Source organism: Parasteatoda tepidariorum, chromosome 10 (genome assembly GCF_043381705.1).
Source record: "Parasteatoda tepidariorum isolate YZ-2023 chromosome 10, CAS_Ptep_4.0, whole genome shotgun sequence".
Classification (NCBI taxonomy): Eukaryota; Metazoa; Arthropoda; class Arachnida; order Araneae; family Theridiidae; genus Parasteatoda; species Parasteatoda tepidariorum.
Genome location: NC_092213.1, coordinates 31,667,962 through 31,694,028, shown reverse-complemented (window position 1 = coordinate 31,694,028; position 26,067 = coordinate 31,667,962). Strand labels below are relative to the sequence as shown.

The 26,067-nt window shown below is 27.4% G+C and overlaps 1 protein-coding gene and 7 non-coding genes across 8 annotated transcripts; 5 read left to right on the top strand and 3 right to left on the bottom strand.

The window, feature by feature from the left end:
• Positions 1 to 1,582: 1,582 nt before the first annotated feature.
• LOC107437233 (cuticlin 2) lies at positions 1,583 to 5,921 on the bottom strand. The gene is made up of 3 exons (XM_016049162.3): positions 5,790 to 5,921; positions 4,242 to 4,682; positions 1,583 to 1,730 (listed from the first exon to the last, which is right to left on the bottom strand). The coding sequence occupies exons 1-2, from the start codon at positions 5,799 to 5,801 to the stop codon at positions 4,296 to 4,298; spliced, it is 399 nt and encodes a 132-aa protein (XP_015904648.2). The 5' UTR covers positions 5,802 to 5,921; the 3' UTR covers positions 1,583 to 1,730; positions 4,242 to 4,295.
• On the bottom strand, positions 2,006 to 2,078 carry TRNAK-UUU (transfer RNA lysine (anticodon UUU)). The gene has a single exon. It is a non-coding gene; the product is annotated as a tRNA-Lys (tRNA).
• Positions 5,922 to 8,515: 2,594 nt separating the features above from the next.
• Positions 8,516 to 8,589, bottom strand: TRNAT-AGU (transfer RNA threonine (anticodon AGU)). Its single transcript has one exon. It is a non-coding gene; the product is annotated as a tRNA-Thr (tRNA).
• Positions 8,590 to 9,793: 1,204 nt separating this feature from the next.
• On the top strand, positions 9,794 to 9,912 carry TRNAL-CAA (transfer RNA leucine (anticodon CAA)). Its single transcript has 2 exons — positions 9,794 to 9,831; positions 9,867 to 9,912. It is a non-coding gene; the product is annotated as a tRNA-Leu (tRNA).
• Positions 9,913 to 12,395: 2,483 nt separating this feature from the next.
• On the top strand, positions 12,396 to 12,514 carry TRNAL-CAA (transfer RNA leucine (anticodon CAA)). Its single transcript has 2 exons — positions 12,396 to 12,433; positions 12,469 to 12,514. It is a non-coding gene; the product is annotated as a tRNA-Leu (tRNA).
• Positions 12,515 to 16,196: 3,682 nt separating this feature from the next.
• On the top strand, positions 16,197 to 16,315 carry TRNAL-CAA (transfer RNA leucine (anticodon CAA)). Its single transcript has 2 exons — positions 16,197 to 16,234; positions 16,270 to 16,315. It is a non-coding gene; the product is annotated as a tRNA-Leu (tRNA).
• A 139-nt stretch (positions 16,316 to 16,454) lies between these two features.
• TRNAL-CAA (transfer RNA leucine (anticodon CAA)) lies at positions 16,455 to 16,573 on the top strand. Its single transcript has 2 exons — positions 16,455 to 16,492; positions 16,528 to 16,573. It is a non-coding gene; the product is annotated as a tRNA-Leu (tRNA).
• A 999-nt stretch (positions 16,574 to 17,572) lies between these two features.
• On the top strand, positions 17,573 to 17,691 carry TRNAL-CAA (transfer RNA leucine (anticodon CAA)). Its single transcript has 2 exons — positions 17,573 to 17,610; positions 17,646 to 17,691. It is a non-coding gene; the product is annotated as a tRNA-Leu (tRNA).
• The last annotated feature ends 8,376 nt before the right edge of the window (positions 17,692 to 26,067 follow it).

Sequence of the window (26,067 nt, the reverse complement as noted above, 5' to 3'; positions counted from 1 at the left end):
TTCATGAATTTCTCAGAAATACATTTTTACTGTTTAAGTTACAAGTACAATAATTTGATATTTTATTTCAAATCAAATATTTATTTTAGTTTTTTGTTTTTTAGAAGCGAAAATTTATTTATTGTTACGTCCTATAGATGGCGCTTTTCATGGGTAAAAGGAAAATTCTCTCAGGTATTGCGAAACGCACATTTCATAAAAGAAGTTTCATCTCATAAAGAAGTAAAAGAGATCGTCGTATACTGAATTTTATAAACTTTTCTGCAAATAAATATTAATTCTCAATACTTTACATGGAGTTAGATATTTGTATTTAACATAATTTCCTTTTAACTGCAACATTAATGCCCAGAATTATTTCAAAAGCTAGTTAGTATATTAAAATATAGATGGTAGCACTAGTTTTTAATTTATCAAAACAAATGTCCTGAGTATTAAAAACTTAATGTAAATAAATTTTTTTATTTAAAGTAATAAAACTGTATTGAGAAGGAACTAATCCATTAGATTCAAATTTTTTGAGCAACTATGCAAATAAATATATTAATTTTTAATGCTTTTATCAATGCAAATCGCTGCATTTTATCGAAGTTTTTGTAATAATCTACTAATGTTGATGTGTTGTTCTTATATTGATATATAGATGCCAGCACCAGTTCTTAAGAAAGAAATTAATCAAGTGCCATCTATTGACAGTTATCGAAATTGTAAAAAAAAACACAATTCCTTTATTATAAAAATTTAAAGTTAAATTATTTTTCATAAAAAATTTCTTTCCACTTTCATTATTATATTTTTGTAACTGTATCACCGTAATTTTCAGTCATTATTATAATATTTTAATATTTCTTTCATAATTAAAAGAAAAATGCATTTTTAAAATACGTTTTATTGCTTTTGATATTTTTAAACAAGCTATGACAACTTGTAGTTAACTGCTTAAAATATATTAAAATACAAATTGTTAAAATTTTTAATAATTTAAAACGGAAATTTTATATAAATCAAGTTCTATAACTTTCTTTAAAACATTTCACAATTCTTAATGTAATTGTATCCCAATACGATAATTTCAGAAACTGGCTTTATTATTATTATTATTAATTTACACATATTAGAATATTTTGATGCTAACATAGGCGTCAAAGGGGTCATATTTTTGAGGGAAATGAAATTAAAATACACTGTTATAATAGTTCTTTAACATTAAAAAAAAATGTAAAATAATTCTAGAATCTGATAAATTTGTGCAAAAAGATTAATTATTTTTATCACTTTCTTGTTTTTAACTTTGGTGAATTTAGATTGATAATGGTTCGTAAAAATTTTCTTTATTTTTCTGAAATATTCGAGGGGGATTTTCAGAGATTTTTGATTACTGAGGGAGACATATACACACCTTATTCCCCGCAAACGATGCCCATGTTCTCATTAGTCACGAAAAATAAAATATTTTGAATTTTCTAAAATGAACTATTTTTAGGAAGTCTTAAGGTCTTATTTATAACATTACGCATTTTTTTCTTTTTTTTTGAGAATGACAACACATAACAAGATTTAATCAAATAATAAACACAGTATCTAAAGCTATGAAATTATCCTTTATTTGATCCCAGTTCACTTACAGCTTTTAGTAACAATTTATCACAAATCTGTGCAATTTGCAGAAAATTGTTCATCAGCGCTCTGAAATAACTTGTAGAAAACCTGTATAAAAACTATCCAAATCCCTGCAAAGAAGAATTTTCATTAAGTTTCATAATGAATAATAATAAACACCATGCATAATAAAGTCAAATCATTAATCATTTTAATTTTTTCTCAATTTTAAAAAATTATCAGAGAAGCTTCGTTATTAAAGTTACTAATACAAAATGTTTTTTGAACAACGAAATTAATAAATTTAGAAGCAGCAATCGTTAAGAAAAAATAATTAAACATAAGGTTTAATTATGCTTATAATATAAGCAGAACTCGAAAGATGTATTTATATTAAAAAAAATTCCGCCCGAACAGGGACTCGAACCCTGGACCGTTAGGTTAAAAGCCTAACGCTCTACCGACTGAGCTATCCGGGCTCAAGTTTCAAGTAGAAAAGTATTTATATATTACTTAACAATAGATAAATAATTTCTATATTTAATTCCATATTTAGTTAATGTGTGACCTTTTCAAAGGAAAATGTAAGATTACCTCATTCAATGGATAATAATTGCCGTTTTTAGAGGAAATTTCTGTTAGTTTTTACATAAACTATTAGCATTTTATCATAATTTAACTGACTTCGATCTTCATGACTTTTCTTCTTATTTTTTTTTTTTTAATTTTATTTTATCTAATATAGTTTTTAAATTATAATAAATAAAAGAACTCCTTTTAGTGAATAGAAAGATCTTCAAAATTAAAGAAAATACCCCATTTAAATTACGAAATTAATTTATATCAAATTTTGGCTAATAAGTTCGTAGAGGAAAGCTTATTATGAGTAATTATTACTTTAATTTAGAGGCAAAATTGCAAAAAACACTACGGATTGTCAAGAAAATTGATAAATTGAGTTAATGTAGTCAGTCAAAAAAATCAGTAAGACTTCGCGTATCTCAGCAACAATAAAATCAGTAACATCAGTAAAAACGATTTAAAAAATTACGTTTCAGAATTTGCAATCATTCTTCTCTTTCGAAATTTCGGAACGAGTTGCTCCATGAACATTATATTTATGTACTAAACAATTCTCATTGCATGAAACTTTAATTTTTTTGATTTGAAATACGTTCTTATAGTTTTTTTTCCTTTCTTAAAAAACGTTTATTTATTATTTATTTTAAAAGGATTTGCTCATTTGCTTTCTTCTTCTTCAGAAAAAAAATCCTAAGGACTTGTAGCATGTGATTCACGACTCTTAATTTATGAATTTTATTCAATTATGCATTGGAAAAAATAATTACGCAACAATCATTATGTTCAGAAACCATATTATATTAATTACTAATCAATTAGGATTCCTATGTATTGCGGTTCTATTAAAATGCATTTTTTTTTCAAATGATAGTGATATTTTCTCAAATTAGGATATTATTATTTTATTATTGATTTATTTTTCAAATTAGCACTATTTATGAAGAATATTAATAAATTAGATAAAAAAAACAGAAATTTTCAAATTGTTAATGTTAAATGCATTGACATTTTCCAATTTTCAAAATATACATATTTATTTTATTTATTTATTTTTTGCTAATCTAAAGTGCAGTGCAGTTTAAAAGTTTTTATCTAGATGACTCAAACGTAGAATATTCAACTTTTTATTAATTTGAGAATTTATATTCCTATTGAAAGGCGAAAATTAATCTTTAATTTATTTTCTTCCTTTTTTTTTAATATCAGTCTTTGTTTAAAAAAATTGAGTTCGCTATTATACCACAAAAAATAAGATTAATGATTTTGCTTTTAAATTTGTTTTTCCAAAAAGAATTCGCGAACAAAAATATATTTACAAATTAGTCTATACAAAGTATAGACAAAAATATGATTAAATAAATCTCGAAAAACGCAATAGCCGTTTAAAATTTTTGTTTACTTTAAAAACAACTATACTTAATTTACTTTGGAAGACGTAACACTGAAACACGAAATACATTTTTCAAAATCACATCTACTAAAAACCCTAAGCGTTATCAATTTTTTACTTGTTAAATATAGCATCGACCTGATGGAATATCTTTATACAGAAGTGATTTCCAACCAAAATAAGAAGTTTAAATAATATCTTCATTTGCAACTATTTTTTGTACAATGAAAACAAATAAAATATTCTTTTGAACTGAGAATTTAAATATTATAGTTTGACGATTTTATATTTGATGATATTTGTGAACTAAATATGGTAAACACAGTATAAACCGAAACAAATACTTTGGCTGCATTTATTTTGTAGTTTTTACAACATTTATGGTTTCATTGTTCTTTTAACGTAATTTTTTTCCTTCGTTAAAGTTTTAAAAGAATTTTCTATTTTAAAGAAAATATCTTTTTCTTCGTTGACTCTCATATGGCATTTCCTTGATTCAAAGATTCAGATAGCTTACATTTTAATTCAGCCACTTTTTTGAGCTGTATATAAAGTTACCTTATTATTAAAATTATATAAAGTTATACTTAAACAAAACATTGGACAATGTAAGGAGGAGGCAGCTTCTCCTATTTCCTAAAATTATGTAGTAAAAAATTTGCATTCTTACCTGAAAGTGAATCTGAGATCAGACGTATGTATCCTTAAATTGCTGATTTAGTATTCATTTCTTGTAGTATGGGTAGGTGGCGTAAGCTCCATAAGCTCCATATGGTCTGGCGTATGGGTATCTTGAATATGCTCCAACGTATGGGTATCCTAAAGTAGCAGCGGCAGCAGGGTATCCAAGAGCAGCAGCTGTTGCGTAGGTGTAATAATCAGGTACTACGGCAGCGGCTGCTACAGGAGCTGCAGCAACAGGAGCTGGGGCTGCAACAGGAGCAGCAGCGACGGGTGCGGGACCAATAGGTGCAGCAGCAACTGGAGCTACAGCATAAGGATAAGATCTGTATGGAGCATATCCTCCAAGGTAAGCGCCATATCCATATGGTAAAACGGGTCCAGCACTTGCTGCTGCACAAAAAAGGCTGACAAGGCAGACAATTGCAACCTGGAATTGAGAATCATGTTTTGAAATGATTCTTTTTATTTCTAATTATGATGTGATTGAAAAGAGAAGAATTTACAGAATGATTTGTAAAACAAAAATAAGCTATGAAATATTCTAAAAAGCCGTACTTAAGGCTATTTAAAAATATTCCCTTACAATTAAAAGCATTTTGAACTCGTCAAAACTTTATACTAATCGTCAAGTCTAGTTAGAATAAATTTTCGTTTTATTTGTTTCTCTCTTAAATGATTATGTCTGTCTTTAAAAGTGAAACAAAAAGAGGGTTAATAAAAGTTAATTTATATCACCCGATTATACCACCCGATTATATCAACTACAATTTGGGAATAAATCCGAAATTTGAAATTTTCAAACTATCACTTTAACATGTTTTTATATAAGTTCATCAATTAAGATAATTGCTACTGCTTACAATTTGCATCGCTAATTAGGGTTATTGTTATTATAAATGAATTTTGTGTGATTATAAATGCGATTTTGTTTTTATACACTGCCATAGATATTTTTCAATCACAAATTAAATGGCCTTTATAACATAAGCAATTGACTTTTCATAGCTAAAAATCGTTCTCTGTAGCACCATTGTTAAATAAAATATAACAATCATATACATAATAGTAAGATTAAGTATTTTAATTAATTTTGGTTGCTTAAAAATGATTTTGCAAGTTTAAATACAAAATAAATGGAATATAAAAATCAAAAAGAATTTATAATTAATCTTACGAAATTTCCAAGTTATTATTCAATTATTTAGTTTACATTAATTATAGTAAATACCATTTTACTTAAACAATATTAATTGTTAATTTTGATAATAAACGAAACATAATTATTAATTGTTCGTTCTATCTTAAGAAATATTCAAATTATATAAATATTAATTTTCGAAATATTTTTAAACAATAATCAAAATGCTTGTATTAATTTTACATGAATTATTCAAACAATAATAAAATTGAAAATGTTCATTTTCCTACTTAAATAATAATCAAAACTCAAGCATTAATTTTTCTAAATTTTGTAAAAGAGTCACTCAAATAATGAAAGCTGAGTTTCTTTTATGACAAGAAAGACAAATCTTACCATTCCATTCATGTTTAAAAGTTAGTTATTCCAACAACAGGCGCTAACGAAAATATATCCAAGAGAGCTAGAAGCTGCTGAAAACGATTGTGAGTCTACCAAACCTTCTTCCAGCTTTTATACTCGATATTTTTCCCAATTTTTGCCAAATAACGCCTAAAAATCATCCCATTCATGCTTCAACAACCCAATGTTTTTGTTCCCTTTTTTATTAATTTAATATTTTTTTTCCTTAGATCTAAACTCTTGTTTATCAGTGATATAGGTTGACAATCCAGGGTCAACCCAACAATAAACCAAAAGTGGGGGAGCGTTTTTGACCTAAGGAATTTTTCTCTTTTTCTCCATTTCATTACCATCTTTAAACGATTGAGTAAAACGATAGAGAACAATTCATTTTGGCGTCAACTTCTCAAATACCCCAATTCTGACACTAAAACAATGGAATCTTGGATAAAGAACGGCAATTGTTTGAAGAAATACATTCAAACACCAAAAAATCTTTTAACTGCTTGGAAAGTCACGGAAATATTGAGAAGGGGACATTTTTTTTTCTCCTCGTTTCGTATAGGCATTAGTTAGAATTAATAGTTATGAAAAATTATGTTGCGCAAAGTTCATATTGTGAAGATTATGCGAACTTGGTAGAAACCTCATAATCTACCAACGGAAAATTATTCTATTCATTTCTATATCATCTTTAATCAAAGTTTCTAAGAAACAAACCCAAAATATTAAATGCAGTGTTTAATTTTCGAACTAAGTTAATCAATTTTCCTTAATTTCTTGAAAAGAATTTGGTGAAGAATTTTATACATCGAACACAATTAGTTTTCAAATTAATGGTTCCTCCCCCGCCCCCAGACAAAATGTACTTTTTCTAAACAAATAAGAACTTTAAGTACTGAAACATTTATACGGAAAAATACAAACTGTACATTATAGTCTACATAACAGGGTATATTATTGATCATCTTACAAGGTATCCCAAAAAACAAGCCCATAAGATTATATAAGGCGTTTGGTATTTAAAGCATATTAATCCTTTTTTATTGGATCTGATGCAACGAATTAGCCGAAAAATGTTTTTTCATTGAAGCAAATGCTTTTAAAACAAATGCACGTGTGGTTTTATTTTTAGTTTTATAAAATAAGTTTTTATTTTTAAACCAAAAATTGAATGTATTTTAACTAAAAATGAACCATAAATATTAAAAAAAATATACAGAAAAAACTTAAACATATATTTTATTTAATTGATTTTTTCGATATTCTTTTTCGTTTTTTTTCTTCTCTTTAATTTTACTTTGTTTTACATTGTAACTTTTTTTAGTATTTAAATAAAAATAACTGTTAACAATAAAAAATTTAACAAAAATTTTTTTTAAAAATATTTTTTATTTATTTTATTATTTTTATTTATTTATAATATTTTTAAAACTTCTTTCCCTGGTAAAACACAGCTCATAAGTTCAACTGCATAAAAGCTGATATTTTTTTCTTTTATTCTTCCATATTTTTTCCAAAAACTTAAATTAAGGATAATTGAAATAAGATTTTCAAAAGCTAGCTGGATCCCTAGATCCAAAATGCTTAAAAAAATTCAAATAGGAACTAAAAACCTTTTTATGATAGAATTTAAAATAATCTTGCACATGGGTAATTCCAAAAACATTTTCAATATAATGTCTTGACTATCATGAATCGCAACTCCCTTATTATTCGAATGATCCATATATTCCATGTTATTTAAATGAAATCTATAAATCAATAAAAAAAATACTCCATATTTACGCATTATAATTTTTCTTAAAAGCGCACTTTACTAATAATGATCCTCTTCATCCTAAAAATCACCTCCAGAAACTAATTAATTATTCAATGTTTTCGCATTTCTTCTATTGATTAAATAAATTTGGTTGATACATCAATTCTTCTTACTCGAACCCATAGTAAACTAAATTCAACTTCATGAGGGGAAAAAAAAGATTATTTGTTTGAATTATAATTTTTGCCATCACATTTATGCATATCATTAACAACTACAGTTTGTTAATTCACTAATTATTTTGAACCTCAATTATCTAGACGCAAACATGGTTTGAATTATAGAGCGGCATTTTTCTATTTTAATCTAGCTATATCGCTATTTATTACTGAATTTCATAAAATAAATAAATAACTAAGTAAATAAAATAAAGTAAAAAAAATATAAATAAATAAATAAAATAAACATGATTAGAAGAAAAAAAAACGATAAAAATATAGAAGCATTGTAGAATTAAAAGGAAAAAATCTGGACAAATAAAAAGATGAAACTTGTTTTTGTTTGCAGATTAAATCAAACAAATAGTGAAATAAGTCAAGAGCTTGATAAAATTACTTTTACGCTACATTTTTAAACGATTTTTATTATTAAGATTAAGAAAAATTAGTAAATATTTCTTGCGTCTAAAATTATTTTATTTGAATGTATAAAATGAAAAAAATAGCTCTTTTCATTGAACTTTTGATTTTTTTTTTAATTATTCATAAACAGTTAATATAACATAACAAATTCAAAAGAATTCAGGCAATAACGTAGCGTTACGATGTTATGTAAAATAAATTAAACTTCCTACTATCGTAAATGTTTAAAAAATATAAAAAATGATAGAAGTAGGAAAAAAAAAGAGAATGAAAAGAATCAGCTTTAAAATTTTAATTTTGAAAAAAATTGTACACCTAGGCACCGGCGAGATTCGAACTCACGATCTCCTGTTTACTAGACAGGCGCTTTAACCAACTAAGCCACGGCGCCACATCTAGGACAAATTATTTTTTATTGTGATACTTACTCTAAAACTAAAATAAAAATAAAATATTTTAGTAGGAAAATAAAATAAAATTAATGAGTGAGGAGTGTTATTTTACAAAGAGGAGAAAAGAGAATTATGAATAGAGAACGTGAAAGGAGAACTATATTACATCATTCTTGGTTTTCATATTATTCTTATTTTAAAATATTCTTCAAACGATCAAACGAAATGTTTTCCGAAATCATGCAGTAGTTTAATGTATCAATATTTTTTTATTATAAGATCATGTAATGCTGTGAATAAAAATAGATAATTAATTAATGTAGACTTTTTCATAAAAAGAATAGCGATTAAAGTTTAATATGTAAAGGAATTACGAGAAATATATTTTTTTAAATAAAATTAGCTGAATTGTTATGATTTTTTTTTTAAATTTTGAATATAATATGCTATTTAGATATAAATCATAAGAAATATTTAATAACTTTATTATTTTGTGGACTTTATTTAAATAAGTACCTTAATAACGGGATTGGGATTTGTAGAGAAACACATTTAGGAATTCTTTCCAAAATTCATGAATTGCTTTATATTTTTAATACTGTTGCACAACGCAAAAAGTATACAAAAAATTCTTACAAATCTTAATAGATTCATTTTTTAAATGTTTAAAGAGTTTAAACAAAATATTTGGTTTATCTGAAAATTATATGCTTCAGTTTTAAAATATTTTGATTTCGAATAAAAATATCTACATTTTACTTTGTTAGCAGCATTTTTTTTGCTATCAATGTTTAAAAGAAAAAACTAAAAATTTCTGAAATTTAAATTTTATATTTTTTTATATCATTTTTAAAAAAAATTGGAACTTAAATTTAAATCTTTCCTGCAGACAAAAAATTTTTTAAACGATGCGCATTCCGAATTTCATGCATTTATCTTCTATAGATTTTGAATAGATCGCTTTGAAATAATAAGAAAAAAAACATTTAAGGATAAGTGCTTTGGATCACGAATGTGGTCGTGGATTCGAATCCCACTTCTAACAGGAAGTATTTTTCTCAATTTTCATGGAAAAAAAATTATAATTTTTATGGTTTTAGCATTATTATTTTCTTAATAATGGATGCTTTTACAATAAATATTTTATCACAGTTTTTGCGAATAAATTTCCCGCATATTTAAAATCACTCCGAGATTGTGCATGTCAGGATGGCCGAGCGGTCTAAGGCGCCAGACTCAAGGTTCGATCCTTGCTCTGATAGCAGAGTGCTGAGTGTTCTGGTCCACGAATGTGGGCGTGGGTTCGAATCCCACTTCTGACAGGAAATTTTTTCTCATTCGTCACGAAAAAAAAAATCTATTTTTTATAGTTTTATGTTTCATTGCTTGAAGTTTAATGCTCTCTAACTCTCTTTTATAAAAAATCGTTTGTGCTGCCGTTGCCATTTTGGCAGTGTAAAAACTACAGAACCGAGAAACTTGAAATTCAAAAGTAAAAAAAAAAAAATTTGCAGAAAGTAGGTTTTTTTCTTCTTCCCCTGATGAAATGAAGTTTTGGCTGAAATGAAGTTTTGACTCGAGTTCTAGATGAGATATAAACATCCTTTTTTTACCATTTAAAATACAGTAATTTTTTGAATAAGTACAAAAAAAAATTCTTTTGGCCAGTTATTTGTGCCCTGGATACCTTATAGATACTTTTAATGACGTTTAATTTTTTCACTAATTAACGATTACTACTGCACTACTCTATTCGAGTTATTGCACCACGTGATTTCTTTTAAACTGATTTCACATTGCATTTTTTTAATTACCGTACCATATATATAATATTAATAAAATACCTTTTTAAAAAAATTAATACAATCCAATATATTATTCCTAACTAGCAAATTCTAGGTGGAAAATACTATGTTGTCCTTCATGTTTCGTGTTATAACATTATTTTGTATTTCATTACCATCATTGAGGTAGAGGAATATAATTACTTCACGTAAACTAGCGGAAAAAATTTGAGATTCTTTTCCCTTTTTTAATTAAGAAAAAATTGCTTTATATTTAAAGATAGGCCTCAGATTTTCCAAAAACATCCATAAAAATATTCATAGAATATTTTTTAATAAATTTAATATTGTTCGAAGCAAGTTCATGTATTGTATAATCTAACTATGTACTTCAATGGTAACGTTTTTCAAATTTTTTAGTGTTCGCCCCTCCCCATTTATCTTTATATTGAATTATGGATTAAATTTTTTAATGGCAGACATTCATTTTCCGTCCACAAAAAGTTTTTCCTCTTTTTTTTTAATAAATTTTTTTATGCCCTTCTCTTGTTTGTTTTAGTGTTCGACTGCATCTTTTTGCATGTCTTTTATTATCCTTTTTCTTTTCTTTCTTTTTTATATTATTATTAATTGTGTTAATCAACTTATGAAAGTCCGTAGGAAAATTCATTTTTTATTTTTTCATGAGTCATTTAATGATTTTCTTCGCTAAAGTAAATGCTTTTTTATTTTTCATTTTTTTTATACGAGTTCATTTTCAAGGGCTTTTTTGTACGCCTTACCAAACTTGTACGTGTTTTGTACGTGTTACTAAACGTGTAGCAAAGCTTACCTTTAATTTGAAACTATATTTTTGGGTTGCGGAAAAGACTATTAAAAGAAATATTTTTTTGATATAGCGAATGAATAAAGAAAAAAAGTACGAGGAGAAAACAAAAAGAAAATCAATGAATCTCCGAATGAGTGAATCAGCTATTCTGCGAACTAGTGAATCAATGTATGAACNTTATTATTAATTATGTCAATCAACTTATGTAAGTCCGTAGGAAAATTCTTTTTTTACTTTTTCAAGAGTCATTTAATGATTTTCTTTGCTAAAGTAACTGCTTTTTTTATTTTTCATTTTTTTTTATACGAGTTCATTTTTAAGGGCTTTTTGTACGTGTTACCAAACTTGTACGTGTTACCAAACGTGTAGCAAAGCTTACCTTTAATTTAAAACTATATTTTTGGGTTGCGGAAAGGACTATTATAAGAAATATTTTTTTGATATAGCGAATGAATAAAGAAAAAAAGTACGAGGAGAAAACAAAAAGAAAATCAATGAATCTCCGAATGAGTGAATCAGCTATTCTGCGAACTAGTGAATTAGTGTATATTAATGAAAAGTCTTAAAATTAGGCAGGTGAATCAATGTATGTGCAACTTCGCGTATGGTTGTAATTGTGTAAAATAATCAGTCGCTTTAGTACTAGTATTTTGATGTCTCAGCAAATGTGTACTACACCCAATTATTACAGATCACACTTATAATTATTTTTATATCGAATTTCTAGGCTCTTTTACACCTTAAGGGCATTTTTGAAGATTTTGAGACGTTAATTCGTTTTAAAGGATTTATTTTTCGATTTAGAGCATTTCTTATAAATCTTAATAACAAGTAGCTCATTTTTACAACTTTCATTATTTTAACATAAATAGTTATTATTCTACTAACATTATTTTAACATAATCCATCGTACAAAGCCATACAAAATAGCAAATTCCCTCCCCCCTTCGGGATGTACGTACTTTTTGAACGGCCCCTTGATACGTTTTTCATACCGCCAATAGAAGTGACATTTCCTCGCCAAGAAAAGGACACTGACTAAAATAAAACAGTTGGCGAAAAATCATGTACTTTCGATAACAATTTGGAAGCCAATGGAAGTAACGCCTTTAAAAACGACTAACCTCCACTCCATTAACGACTATTTTAGTGTGAAAGAGAGAGACACTGCTCCCGAGTGACTTGTATGTGTGTCAGGATGGCCGAGCGGTCTAAGGCGCCAGACTCAAGGTTCGTACCTTGCTCTGATAGCAGAGTGATGAGTGTTCTGGTCCACGAATGTGGGCGTGGGTTCGAATCCCACTTCTGACAGGAAATATTTTTTGTCATAAAAACACAATTTTAGAAGTTAATTTTTTTTCTTCTTCCATTCTATATTTTTACCTTAAATTAATTTTGTAAAAATGATACTGTAAACTGAAATGAACAATTTTGTAAAACTGTAATGCTCAAAAGGCGTTCAATTGTAACAAAAGTATCACGATAAGCTTATTTTTGTCTGCAAAGTTAATGGGACAATGAGGTATGATAGTATGAACAATGTTCGCATAATCTTAAGAGGCTTATAAATTTGCTTTATCTGAATAAAATATCTTTTAAACCGCAAAGATAAATTATGTTTGAAAAAATAATATCATAATTTGGAAGAAAAAAAATTCTAATAATAGGAGCTGCATTTTTCAGCAGTATTCGATATAAAGTAAGCTAATATTTGAGGAGATTTTTAAGTTAAAATTTTATATTTTTTATACTTAATTTGCTTTTGTATTTTTGTATTTTTCGGAAGAAATCTTTCGTTAAGAAATAAGTAAAAAAGAGGAAAATAAAAACTAAAAGAAATAATGAGAACAATTCCACTTCGCTCTATATTATGGAGAAAAAAAAGGACAATAAATTATTAAATGTTCGTACTTAATTATTGAAATTCGCTGTCACATCAAATTGCGTCTTACAATTCGTTTCTTTCTTTTTTTTAATGTTTTTTCACTATTTATTTATTCAATTTTAATTTTACACAAACAATACAATTCTGGTATAAAGCCTATGATTAGATACTATTTTTTTTCAACAAAAATGCTTTTTAGTTTGTATTTTCATCATAAGTTTTCAGCATGGGTGTTGTTGACTGGAGGGGGCGAGGCTATATGCCCCTCAGAATAATTTATACAAAGTCCAATTTTTTTTTCTTTTTTGTGGCTTTTTCAAGAGTAATTTACTTTTTTTCTTTCCTAGAGTAACTGTTTTCTTCTTCTTTTCTATACGAGGTCATTTTTTGAGGCTTTTTGTACATGTTTGTTTTTGTACGTTCCAATTAGTTTTTTCACATTTCGATTAAATTTATAATTTTTATTGATTTAAAAATGCATTTTTGGGCTGCAGAAAAGACCATTATAAGAGATATTTTTTTTTGTATAGCGAGTGAATAAAGAATAAAAAAGAGAGTGGAGAGAACGAAAAGTGAATCAATGAATTTGCGAATTAATATATCCGATAATCTGTGACCTAGTGAATCAGCGTATTAATGAAAATATATATTAATAATTAGGTAGGCGAATCAATGAATTTGCCGCTCAGCGTATGGTAGAAAAAGTGTAATAGTGAATTAACGATTCAATATCGTTTTAGTGGTTACTGAATCCGCTAAGGAAATATTATAGTGACTCAGCAAATGCGTTCAAAAGGAAATGAGAAAATCGAAAAAACAGAGAATCACTTTTTCCGAGAATAGTCAAATAATTAATTGCCAGGAAAAATTTACGAAAAATTATTTCAGCATTTATAAGCTGTTTTATAAGACTAGAAAACAAAAATAACTTTTGGGGACTTTGTTGGTTTTACCAACAAAGAAAACAAAACAAAGACAAAAGCATTTAAATTTAACATAAACTTGATTTTGAACAAAACTTGAGAGAACTTGCTTTGAAGAACTGATAAACATTTAACTTTAATTTCATATTTCTAAAATATGAAATAAGCGACCATAACGTATTTTAAGTTAAAATTGAGTAATTTGGATTTGAATTTACTACATGTATCATGAAAGCGTAAAAGACTTTAACTCCCTTCATATCCTAATAAATTATCTTCAAAACCGCAAAGATAAATTATGTAAGAAAAAATAATCTCACTATTTAGTAAAAAAAAATATTAATAATTGGAGTTGCAATTTTCTAACTTCAGCAATAATTGAAGTATTGTAAGCTGACGCAATATTTGGTTAGATTTTAAGTTAAAATTTTATATTTTTTAAACTTAATAAATTTTTTCTTTCAAGAAAACTTTTCGTAACTTTTCTTTAAGAAATAGGTGAAATTTAAGAAATAAATAAATTAATAAACAAAAACTGAACCAGACAATTAGAACAATTCCATTTCAAACATTATTATTAAAAAACGAGGAAAAAATTATTATGCGGTTTTAAACTCGTTGTCACACCAAATTAATGCGCGTCTTTTTTCACTTTTTGTTTATTTATTTAATTTCCATTTTTTACAAATTATAAAATTCTGGTATCAGTGCTTTAAAAACTATAATTAAATGATTAAACTATGATTAAACAAATTTTTTTCTTTCTTTTTTATTTTTTAACAAAAATGTCTCTTAGTTTGTAAGTGGTTAATTATGCAAAATGAGGATTCTGTTTCTAAAATAGTGTGTCTTCATTTTGATTTTTTTATAAAGTTTTTTGTCGGATGTACTGCATAGATGAAAAACATTATAATATAGTTTTATGAAGATGTATAGCATTGTTGAATAACCTTATAATAATATAGTTTCGTTTCATGAAACATTTACAGAATTAGTAAGAGCATTTACAGAATTTGAAGAATTACTAATTGACTCTTTAAGAAAATTTAACTTTATGTATTGTTGAATGACCCTTTAAGTTGCAGTACAACTTGTTTTGAAATGAACGGGAAAATGTATACAAATTGTCTGTCATTAAAAAAAATAGTAAATAAAAAGTTCGATTTTGGTTATGTTATTACTTGATACAGCAATGAAAGTTGCTTGCTAGCTCAGTATTAACAAGCTTGAAAAATGACTTGCAATCAAAATCATAGTATTTATGTTCTGATTGAGTTAAAGGGTAAGAAAATGTCGTAATTGTGTTTATCTTTGCAACCAAACACCACGACTATTTTCGCAGACAAGATTATTTTCATTAAAAAATAATTGAAATATAAAATTATTTAAATTCTTAATCGTACAGGTTTGTTATTATATATAAAAATTAGCTAATTTAAAAATATTTTACCAAAAGTATTTTTGCTTAAATATATTATTTAAATATAATATTTGCTTATAAATGTAAGTTTATAGCAATCTGATGAAAAAAATTCATTTAACATTTAAAACTGTAATAAAATGAGACAGGACATTTTTTTTTCTTAATACGGCATATTACGTTGAAATAATAAAAATAAAAAATAGTCGATTTTTTAATTTTTACAGAATTTATCATTCGAAAACTTTTTGTCACCAATGGTCGTTGGAACTCAAAACAAAAGTCATTCCTCGTTCATTAATGCAATTTTCTTGCACAGTTTCGATAATTTTCTCAGTTTTCAGCCGATTTTACTAAAGTTTAACAGCTATGGATTTCGTGTTGTGCTTTAAAATTTATCAAGTTGAGATCCCTCCTGTTTTTATCTGGATGTGAAGAAGCATTCTGTTGGTTTCCACAATTCAATCAAGGTAATCGTATTAGAAGGAGAAGGAAGTTCTAAATATAAAGTATTACGTCAATCACTCCCCCCCCACATCCGTTCCTTCGATTTTAAAGTCGAAACAATTCTTGAAGGGTGTTCACTTTTAGTGTATTAATTATGTTATTATACAAAATATTTTTACTAAATCTTATACATAGATTTAAAAAAGTTCATACTTCACAAAACATATTTTTAAAAGTATAACAGAGGCATTTTTAAAACACTACAGAAAGATTTTAGTACACCATTTATATGTATTGTATTATCAACATCCTTTCTGTGTCAGGATGGCCGAGCGGTCTAAGGCGCCAGACTCAAGGTTCGATCCTTGCTCTGATAGCAGAGTGCTGAGTGTTCTGGTCCACGAATGTGGGCGTGGGTTCGAATCCCACTTCTGACTGGAAGATTTTTTTCCATTTTTCACGGAAATTTATTTTTATTTATTTTTTAATAATAAATGCTTTTTCAATATTTATTTTTGTCACAGTTTAATCGAAAAAATTTCCCCCTTATTTAAAATCAAACCGAGACATAGGAATGTCAGGATGGCCGAGCGGTCTAAGGCGCCAGACTCAAGGTTCGATCCTTGCTCTGATAGCAGAGTGCTGAGTGTTCTGGTCCACGAATATGGGCGTGGGTTCGAATCCCACTTCTGACAGGAAGTTTTTTCTAATTTTTAACGGAAATTTATTTTTATTTTTCATGGATTTAGCATTATTATTTTTTTAAATAATAAATGCTTTTTCAATATATATTTTTGTCACTGTTTAATCGAATAAATTTCCCCCTTATTTAAAATCAAACCGAGACATAGGCATGTCAGGATGGCCGAGCGGTCTAAGGCGCCAGACTCAAGGTTCGATCCTTGTTCTGATAGCAGAGTGCTGAGTGTTCAGGTCCACGAATGTGGGCGTGGCTTCGAATCCCACTTCTGACTGAAAGTTTTTTTTCTCATTTTTCACGGAAATTTATTTTTATTTTTCATGAATTTATCATTATTATTTTTTTAATAATAAATGCTTTTTCAATATATATTTTTGTCACTGTTTAATCGAATAAATTTCCCCCTTATTTAAAATCAAACCGAGACATAGGCATGTCAGGATGGCCGAGCGGTCTAAGGCGCCAGACTCAAGGTTCGATCCTTGCCCTGATAGCAGAGTGCTGAGTGTTCAGGTCCACGAAGGTGAGCGTGGGTTCGAATCCCACTTCTGACTGAAAGTTTTTTTTCTCATTTTTCACGGAAATTTATTCTTATTTTTCATGAATTTAGCATTATTATTTTTTTAATAATAAATGCTTTTTCAATATATATTTTTTTCACTGCTTAATCGAATAAATTTCCCCCTTAATTAAAATCAAACCTAGACATAGGCATGTCAGGATGGCCGAGCGGTCTAAGGCGCCAGACTCAAGGTTCGATCCTTGCTCTGATAGCAGAGAGCTGAGTGTTCTGGTTCACGAATGTGGGCTTGGTTTCGAATCCCACTTCTGACTGGAAGTTTTTTTCTCATTTTTCACGGAAATTTATTTTTATTTTTCATGGATTTAGCATTATTATTTTTTTAATAATAAATGCTTTTTCAATATATATTTTTGTCACTGCTTAATCGAATTAATTTCCCCCTTAATTAAAATCAAACCGAGACATAGGCATGTCAGGATGGCCGAGCTTTCTAAGGCGCCAGACTCAAGGTTCGATCCTTGCTCTGATTGCAGAGTGCTGAGTGTTCTGGTCCACGAATGTGGGCGTGGGTTCGAATCCCACTTCTGACTGGAAGTTTTTTTCTCATTTTTCACGGAAATATATTTTTATTTTTCATGGATTTAGCATTATTATTTTTTTAATAATAAATGCTTTTTCAATATATATTTTTGTCACTGTTTAATCGAATAAATTTCCCCCTTCCTTAAAATCAAACCGAGACATAAGCATGTAAAGGTTCGATCCTTGCTCTGATAGCAGAATGCTGAGTGTTCTGGTCCTCGAATGTGGGCGTGGGTTCGAATCCCACCTCTGACAGGAAGTTTATTCACATTTTTCCGGAGAAAAAATTCCTTTTTTTACAGCTTAAGTATTATTATTTTTTTAATAATAGATGTTTTTTCAATTCATTAAATATTTTTATATTAGAATTTCATTCAGTAAATTTTCCGACTTAATACCTAGGTTGCACCGCATTGAGATGGTGACTATAACATGAAATTCCTTGCTGTTCCTAATGAATAGGTAACGGTGACATCACTGTTTATAACGGTGGATGAAAATGTGTACTTGTACGACCAAAGGATACTGTAACCTTGACCAGGTTCGATAAACTAAATAATTTTTTTTCTTCAAAAATATATCGTTTCTAGATAAGTAAAATTATTTAGTCTGAAACTGAATTTGTTTTCCAGAGAAGTTTATATTTCTCTCTCGATATTGGAGCGAGGCACCAGTTTTCCGTCAAGGGGGTCTGAAACAAACCCACATTTTTAAGTGTTCTCTTTAATTACTCAATAGTTTTAAGTATATTTTTTATATTTTTACTCGTAAGGCGACACTGCTATCTTATAACTACTGTTTGAATTGAATGTATTATTCACGTTTGTTTGATAATAAAAAAAATTACGAGAAAAGTTGACATTTTGAGTTTAATAGAAAGTATATGTTTTTATTTTCCTTAATTCTAGTACTATTAATTGAATTAAGTACATAAAAAGGTAAGGAAGAATATTTTTTTAATTATTGGACACTTTCTTAGAATGGTGGGAAAACTAACCAAACCAAAGCGTAAATGTATTCAACTGTTTACATTACACTTAATACTATAAAAAATTTTCAACGTTATATCTTCTAAAGATTTATCAATGCACACATCCTACTTATCAACCCCCAATTTTCTAAAAATTTATTGTTCCCAGACTTTTGTTTGTTACAATATATAATTTTTTTGTTAACAAATGAGCACAATTCTAGCAAACGTATGAAATATTTACCCCGACCTGCCCCAATTGAGGGCATACGGGTAAATGTTTATTAAAAACCAAGTAAAAAAACATTAAAGAACATAAAATACAAAAAAATGCATAAAATACATAAGATACAAAAGTCAAATGGCAACAGCCTGTAAACTTTGTGGGCGAACAATACTCTTGAACAAAATTAGTTATCTCAATTAGTCAGAATATTAAAGGCGCAAAATTTAAAAACTAATCATAGGGCAAATTGCCTATTAAGGAAACAATCGAGTTACAAATAGTAAAATCATCAAATTAGTGTTTAAATAGTAAAAGTGGATTAAAATGGTGTGAATGACGAGGACAGTTCAAATCCTACCTAAGAACACCATGAGATTTAAAAAATTTTTTTTTTTTTTTTAAAGTCACTAAAAGTCCAGTTTTAAGGATAGTCATCCCGGCCCGGCTAAAAATCAAAATCGCCGAACCAGAGTCTCCAGTGATGAGGTAATTAGAGCGAGAGAATTGGAGTTGACTCAGGGGATATGGAAACGCTGATCCATACGGTAGTTNGTAATTCAACCTAAAGTAACATTAGTGTGACTTCTGTTGTTGCAGATTAGAAGACAAATGACCTATATTAGGTTGTAAGATGCTAGTTTAAGCAGAACTGTTAATGTTTTTTTCCTAGTTATTTATTGTTAGCTTGTTTTTTACAGTTATTGTTTTTTGGCAATAAATTGTTAAATTTTTTTGTTAATTGTTTATTTTTTTGTTTGTTTTTGTGAATTTTTATTTAATTGTTAATATGCTTCATAGTGAACTTTGTGATCGGTGGCGTGTCCAGAACATTGTGTCGCGTGCCATTGGTTCGCCATCCCTGTTCTAAAGTTTTATCAATGCACACATCCTACCTATCAACCCCCAATTTTCTAAAAATTTATTGTTCCCAGACTTTTGTTTGTTACGATATATAATTTTTTTGTTAACAAATGAGCACAATTCTAGCAAACGTATAGGAGCTGTAAATTATTCATTATTTTACTTTTATTGTTATTAATTATAAATTCAGCCATATTCAGTGCAAAAAATTATTTGCTCAGCAAACAACAATTTTTTTTTTTTCATTTTCATGAGTTGACCTCGAACAATAGCATCATGCCAAATGATACTGAATAATGTTAATGTTTATTTTGATGGGATGAAGTACTAAAAATGTGTTTTGCTTAATCCAATAATGTAAAGCCACCTAAAAAGGGAAAATATAATAATAAATAAAAAAGATTGGAATTAATATAGCTTCATTATTATTGTGTTGGCATACGTCTTTCAGTTTTGTGTATTACGTTGTTCTGTGGTTCAGTATAGATTTATTGGTTATAATATGTTTTTTTCCTCCACGCCGTATGAAGAAGGAATATCCGGCTAGTTATTTATAAATTAAATTGAATATGAATGCTATCTCCGATTAATTGTTGCTTTATTTATCCATATTTTTTTCGTTGATGTGTTATTTTATATTCCATTTTCATTTTCAATACAAAATTTGAACTCATTAAACTGATAAAAAAAAACAAAGTTTATTAGTTTTTATGTTATGATCACTCGGCGTTATAAAATAGATCAGTTATTCTTAGCATACCAGCTCTCTTTGTTTTCTTTTGACGTGGCCTATAAAAATTCTTCAAAAGCGCATTTCGAAGGTGAAAATTGCTGCTAATTTTGAGGGGAAAAAAGGTAGTTCATAAAGTAGACTATCATGTACAGAAAAACAAGACACAAGGACAATAGGTAAATAAAGTCAGCCATTTCGGGCCTTTGTCCTTGCGGAGCATTGTAAAATTTTTATCGTTTTTAAATTATCTACGAACGCAAGGAAACGATATTAGCATGAAACGGAGTTACCTTCTTTTCAACAAATTGAATAAACTTAAAGGTATTTCGGAAGTTTATACTTATCGCTTGTATCAGAATAAGAGATTGGTCAAATGATTTACAGCATCTTTTCTATTCCTCATATGCAGAGATTCATTTTTGTATCGCTCGATAAATAGTAACTATAAAAATGAAATATTTTAGCCAAAATGTTCTTTTTCTCTGACTAAAACAATATAAATATATTAACTGTGGCAGACTATAAAATTTTGGTTAACAAAAATATCGTTTTCAAATGCTGAATTTGTGCTATTGTTATAAATTGTTGTACACGTACATTTTACGAACGGTTCAATGTGGCATACCGAGAGAGCAGACGATTCTGAAAAATGTGATGTTAACAATAGACTTCCTACATATTTAAAATGCAGATTTCTGTTTCACTCGTTTGGCAACTTGTCACTTATGTCTAAGTACAAAACGTATTTGCGAAGATCTTTTTTTCATGAGCAATTTATTTGACGTTATTCATTTGTCTGTTTAATTTTTCATGAGGTGATAAAAGTTGCGAATAAATTGTACAAGGGGAGAAAATATTCCCAAATAAATGAGTAACACCGTAAAAAAAGAGTTCTCATTGACTGAATAACTTTCAACTTAGGCGTTTAATGTTAGAATTCCCTATTGCTAAAATTATTTTTCAAATTTTCAACAACTTAAAAAGTAATATTTTTAGGTAATTTTTTCCTTAAAAAGTGTCTTGATGCATCATATTTTAATCCAACAACAAATGTTTATAACTGATTTAGAAAGAGTAACTGAAGATACGAAAACGAAAATACATAATAAGAATTTCAAGAACACCTTAACAAAAATTTTGTTAGTTGATTAAAGACAAACTTTAAATGCTAAAATTAACTCTTACGTTTTAAACAGCTTACAAACTGTTACAGTTGAAAATTTAAAAAAGTGTCCTTATCTGTCTCATTTTATTAATAACAGAACAAAAATTAAGTATATTTTGAATTAAAAATTCGAAAATTGTTGATCAGCCACTAAATTTTAACTTTGAGATTTAATGTTAGAATTTATTATATTTCAAATTATCTGAACGCACAAACTAATATTTTTAAATAACTTGTTACCTATAAAGTGTCCTGATTTGTCTCATTTATAAAAACGTTTGTATCGAAAATTAGATAACAATTTCGGAAACATAATAGTATTCATAAAAGACTTTTATTGGCTAATGACTAATTTTTAAGTTTAAAGTTAGAATTCTCGATTGTTAAAATAATTTTTTTAAAATTTTGAACACCATACAAACTATAACTGATATGTTAAATAATTTGATACATAAAAATTGCATTGATTTGTCCTCAAAAAGAAATAACCAGATGTAAAACAGCGCCATTTATAAAATTGTTTGCATACAAATTGCACTGCCTCGTATACAAACTGTCCTGTAATGACACTCTTAATAAATATTTTTAGAATATATGAAAAGAATGAAACCTAAAAAGAATACACACTATGAGTCAAACGAAGAAAAAACAAAACGTCATTAAATAGTAATGTATCACTTCTGAAAAAATCAAAATCTGTCTCATTGCCGAAGAAAACACGGAGAAGTTTAAAGGCTGTTAAAGTTTCACCCAGAAATTAAACTGTTTGTAATACTTTCAATCCCGCCTTCCTGAGTAGAAATTAGTTGAATTTTGACAGTTTTCATGCTGATGGGAAGTTGACCGTCCAGGAGCTTTAAGAGTTATACCCATAAAACGTAGTTTCAATAGAACTAGCGGTAAAAAAAAAAAAAAAAAANAAAAAAAAAAAAAAAAAAAAAAAAAAAAAAAAAAAAAAAAAAAAAAAAAAAAAAAAAATTGTTTAAACCTGATAATTTAAAATAATTTTTACTGTATAGAGCAGTTTCTTTCCAACTTACATGGTCGAGGGTCGCAATTAAAAACACCAGTCAAATGGTGGGCCGCAACTTTATCAAAATTTTATATAGGACTCTTCAATGTTTGAAGGAACATTAAATATTACTGTCAGATTTTTAACAAGTTGTACAAAACAAAAGTATTGAATTACAACTAATAAATATTTTCTTGGATGCAAAACCTTAGAAATAAATTTCTTGCACCGTTCAATTGTTAAATTTCACAGAGACGAAGAAATTAGGATTTTTTAACGAAAGAAAAGTATTTTAAACCCATATAGATTTTTTACGAAAATTGTCCGCAAAAAAATGACAACTAATATATTTTAGTTCGCGGGCCACAAAAAAAGGCTTCGCGGGCAGCCAGTTGGTAACCATTGGTATAGAGTAATGAAGAATTTAATATAGAAGTGATACATTTTACAATTTGATAGATTTATTGTAACATACTATTCTAAAATAGATAAACCGTGAGAAAAATAGCTTATATAATAAATGAGTTTGACCACCACTACATATAAATAATTACAACAAATATATAAAAGCATAATAGTTTTTACAATAGCCAATTTCAACCTGGTTAAAATATAAATGTTTTTTTTTGAGTAAGATTGTTTTTCGGTAATTGTTTTACTGCCACTGGGAAAATCCATTCTCGGAAATAGTGAAAGTTGGCAGATATGCAATTAAAAAAACTTGACAGTAAAAACGATTCCTTCAAATGAATTATACAAAAATGCTATTAGCGCTAAAAATGATGTATACCTTAACCATGGGTGCCGCTCAAGAAAACCAACAATTTCAAGACTGAACTTATTTTTTGACTAATTAACACCGTCTAGTGTTATTCAGCAGAATTTTCAGACATTTATAGCTGACTGACTGCAAAAAGTACCTTTTTATGAGAATGGCCGACATATTATATCAAAGACTTGTTTATTTCTTCTAAATAAAAAATATTTCTTTCTTCGTTTATATTTTACAGCAAAAAAGTAAAATAAATAAAAGCTACCTCGTATATTTTTTACACCATTTGCTGATACCACAAACTTTTTTCTTGGAGTCAATCATATCTTTATTATTCACTTTTTCATCATCATTTTTTGGTTCTGACTCTATAAATTATATATTTTTTTAAAAAAAATAAACTTATTTTAATTTTGCCCAGTATTTCTAAACATCAGGGGAAAAAATGAATAAAAACTCCGGCAGATTCCGAAGATATTAGACTCCAATCATTTCAATTCTTTCATTGCAGTGTTATTTGATCATTTTGCAATAATTATGAAAAAACAATGTTCTCTTCATTAAAAAGTTTCTTTTTTCGCTGAAAAATTTATTTAAAAGCAAATTAAAAAGAGATTAATAGCATAGGATGCATTTCACAGTTTTTCTTCTTCTTCCCAAGACTGATTTAACTGCTCTGGACAAAAGAGTTGCATCAATGAGTTTTACTGCTCCATTAATAATGAAGCTGTTCCAACATTTTATGCTTGTCTTCAAATGCCTCCAAAGTTAATATATCACAAAAAAAGTTTTAAAAATGATTGGACATAATTTAAAAAACTGTTAACTTTTTGAAACGGAAGATAAAAAAAATTTTAGTCAATTGTATGGATACATTAAAGGTTCTGGATATTGCCACGCTGAACTGAACCAATGTTAATAATTTAAGAACGAAAATAGCTTTTAAAAAATGCGGATATTCAGTTTTCCATATGGCTAAATAGGAAGACAAGAAACTTCCAAGAGATGTTTTATTCAAAGAAATTTACATTGAAAATATACAAATAAATTACTTGATTATTTAAATCAGAAGGATTATATTTTTCAGCCCTTCCAGTATTTTACTTATGTCATTATGTTAATTTAAAAAATAACTTAGCAAATTTTTATATTTTGTTACTCATTCTCAGAGTAAACATACCTTTTTTTCAAAAGATTATGATTTCTGTCTCCCAAAATATACACGGTAGCTGCAATCTGCGAAACAAGGTCCCAATAGTTTGGCCAGAAGAGCAACCGAAAGCTTTGATCCTTTAATGTTCATTTAACTTTTTACATATTTCGAGAACTATTTGCGTGAATTGAAAATTTTTTAGCACAAGATTATAAAATTTGTTTATCTACAGATAATTTCGTCCGGAAAGTAAGCTTTAACAATTATTTATTATTGTTTATAACTTTGTTTAGAAAGAGTCTAAAAATTTTTAATTGTAAAGTATATAAGTTTTTACATTTAAAAAAAAACATTTATATGTCAAAATACAAAATTTGAATAGTTCCTGACAAATCGAATTTTAAATATATCAAATTATTTTCTACATGGAATTATTTTAGTATAAACAAATTTTAAAATTACATGCAAAAATTATTCAATTTGCTTAAAAAGTTCATGCGATAAGGTGAAATACGTAAAAATAAAATTAACATTGCACAGTCCAAGCTACTGAACAAATTTTTAAGGCCATATTTCCAAGATTGCAACTACACTCATATTTTGGGAGTAAAATATCCAAAGCATTAAAAAAAGGTGTGTTTATTCAAAGAAAGTATACTCTGTTTCGTGATTTCGTAACTTAAAATATTGTCTGCATCGACTAATTTGCATATTTGAGGTAATCTCTAAAACTATTAAAATAGAGTCCTAGTATGTGAAAATCTGATCATTAGAACAAAATTAAATTGAGGGCTTTTTTTTGTACACTATACATTGATGTGCTACAAATGTTTAACAAACATATATTTAAAAGTGTTCAATTCAACCATAAAATTAATAGCAAAAAAGTTTTGCAATGTTTCTCAAATAAATATAAACTTGTTAAATTAGTCAAATATAAACTTGTAATAATTAAGTTTGATAAAATATAATGATAGTTTTATATTAAACTTTAAACATCATTTTATTTCCAGATCCATTTTACATGTTTCCAGAGTTTTTACTAGAATCAATTTATTGATTGCACGGAAATTGAAATGTTTTTAATCAAAATGTAATGTTCAGCACATCTTGAAAATGTGGCTTATTATATTGTCTTAAGCTGCTTGATTACTCAGTTCTGAAGATAAATATATAACGAATAAATTATTTATTTTAATAATTTTATTATAAATAATAAATATTAATATAAAAAATTTTCTTCATTACTTCAATAATTTTTTATAATTAAATAATATGAGGTCTAATTAAGAAACAAATAGCAGTAAATCATTGATTTATTTCAAATTATTTTTCCTATGATGTTAGTAAGTTTTATGTTCTTTTTATATTAAACAGGTTTGATAATTTTTTACTATAACTGTATTAAATATTAACAATTAATAGCACTTTTTCAAAGTGTTATAAATATTGTTGAATTTTTATGAAAGATTTATAAAATCATTTTCAATAA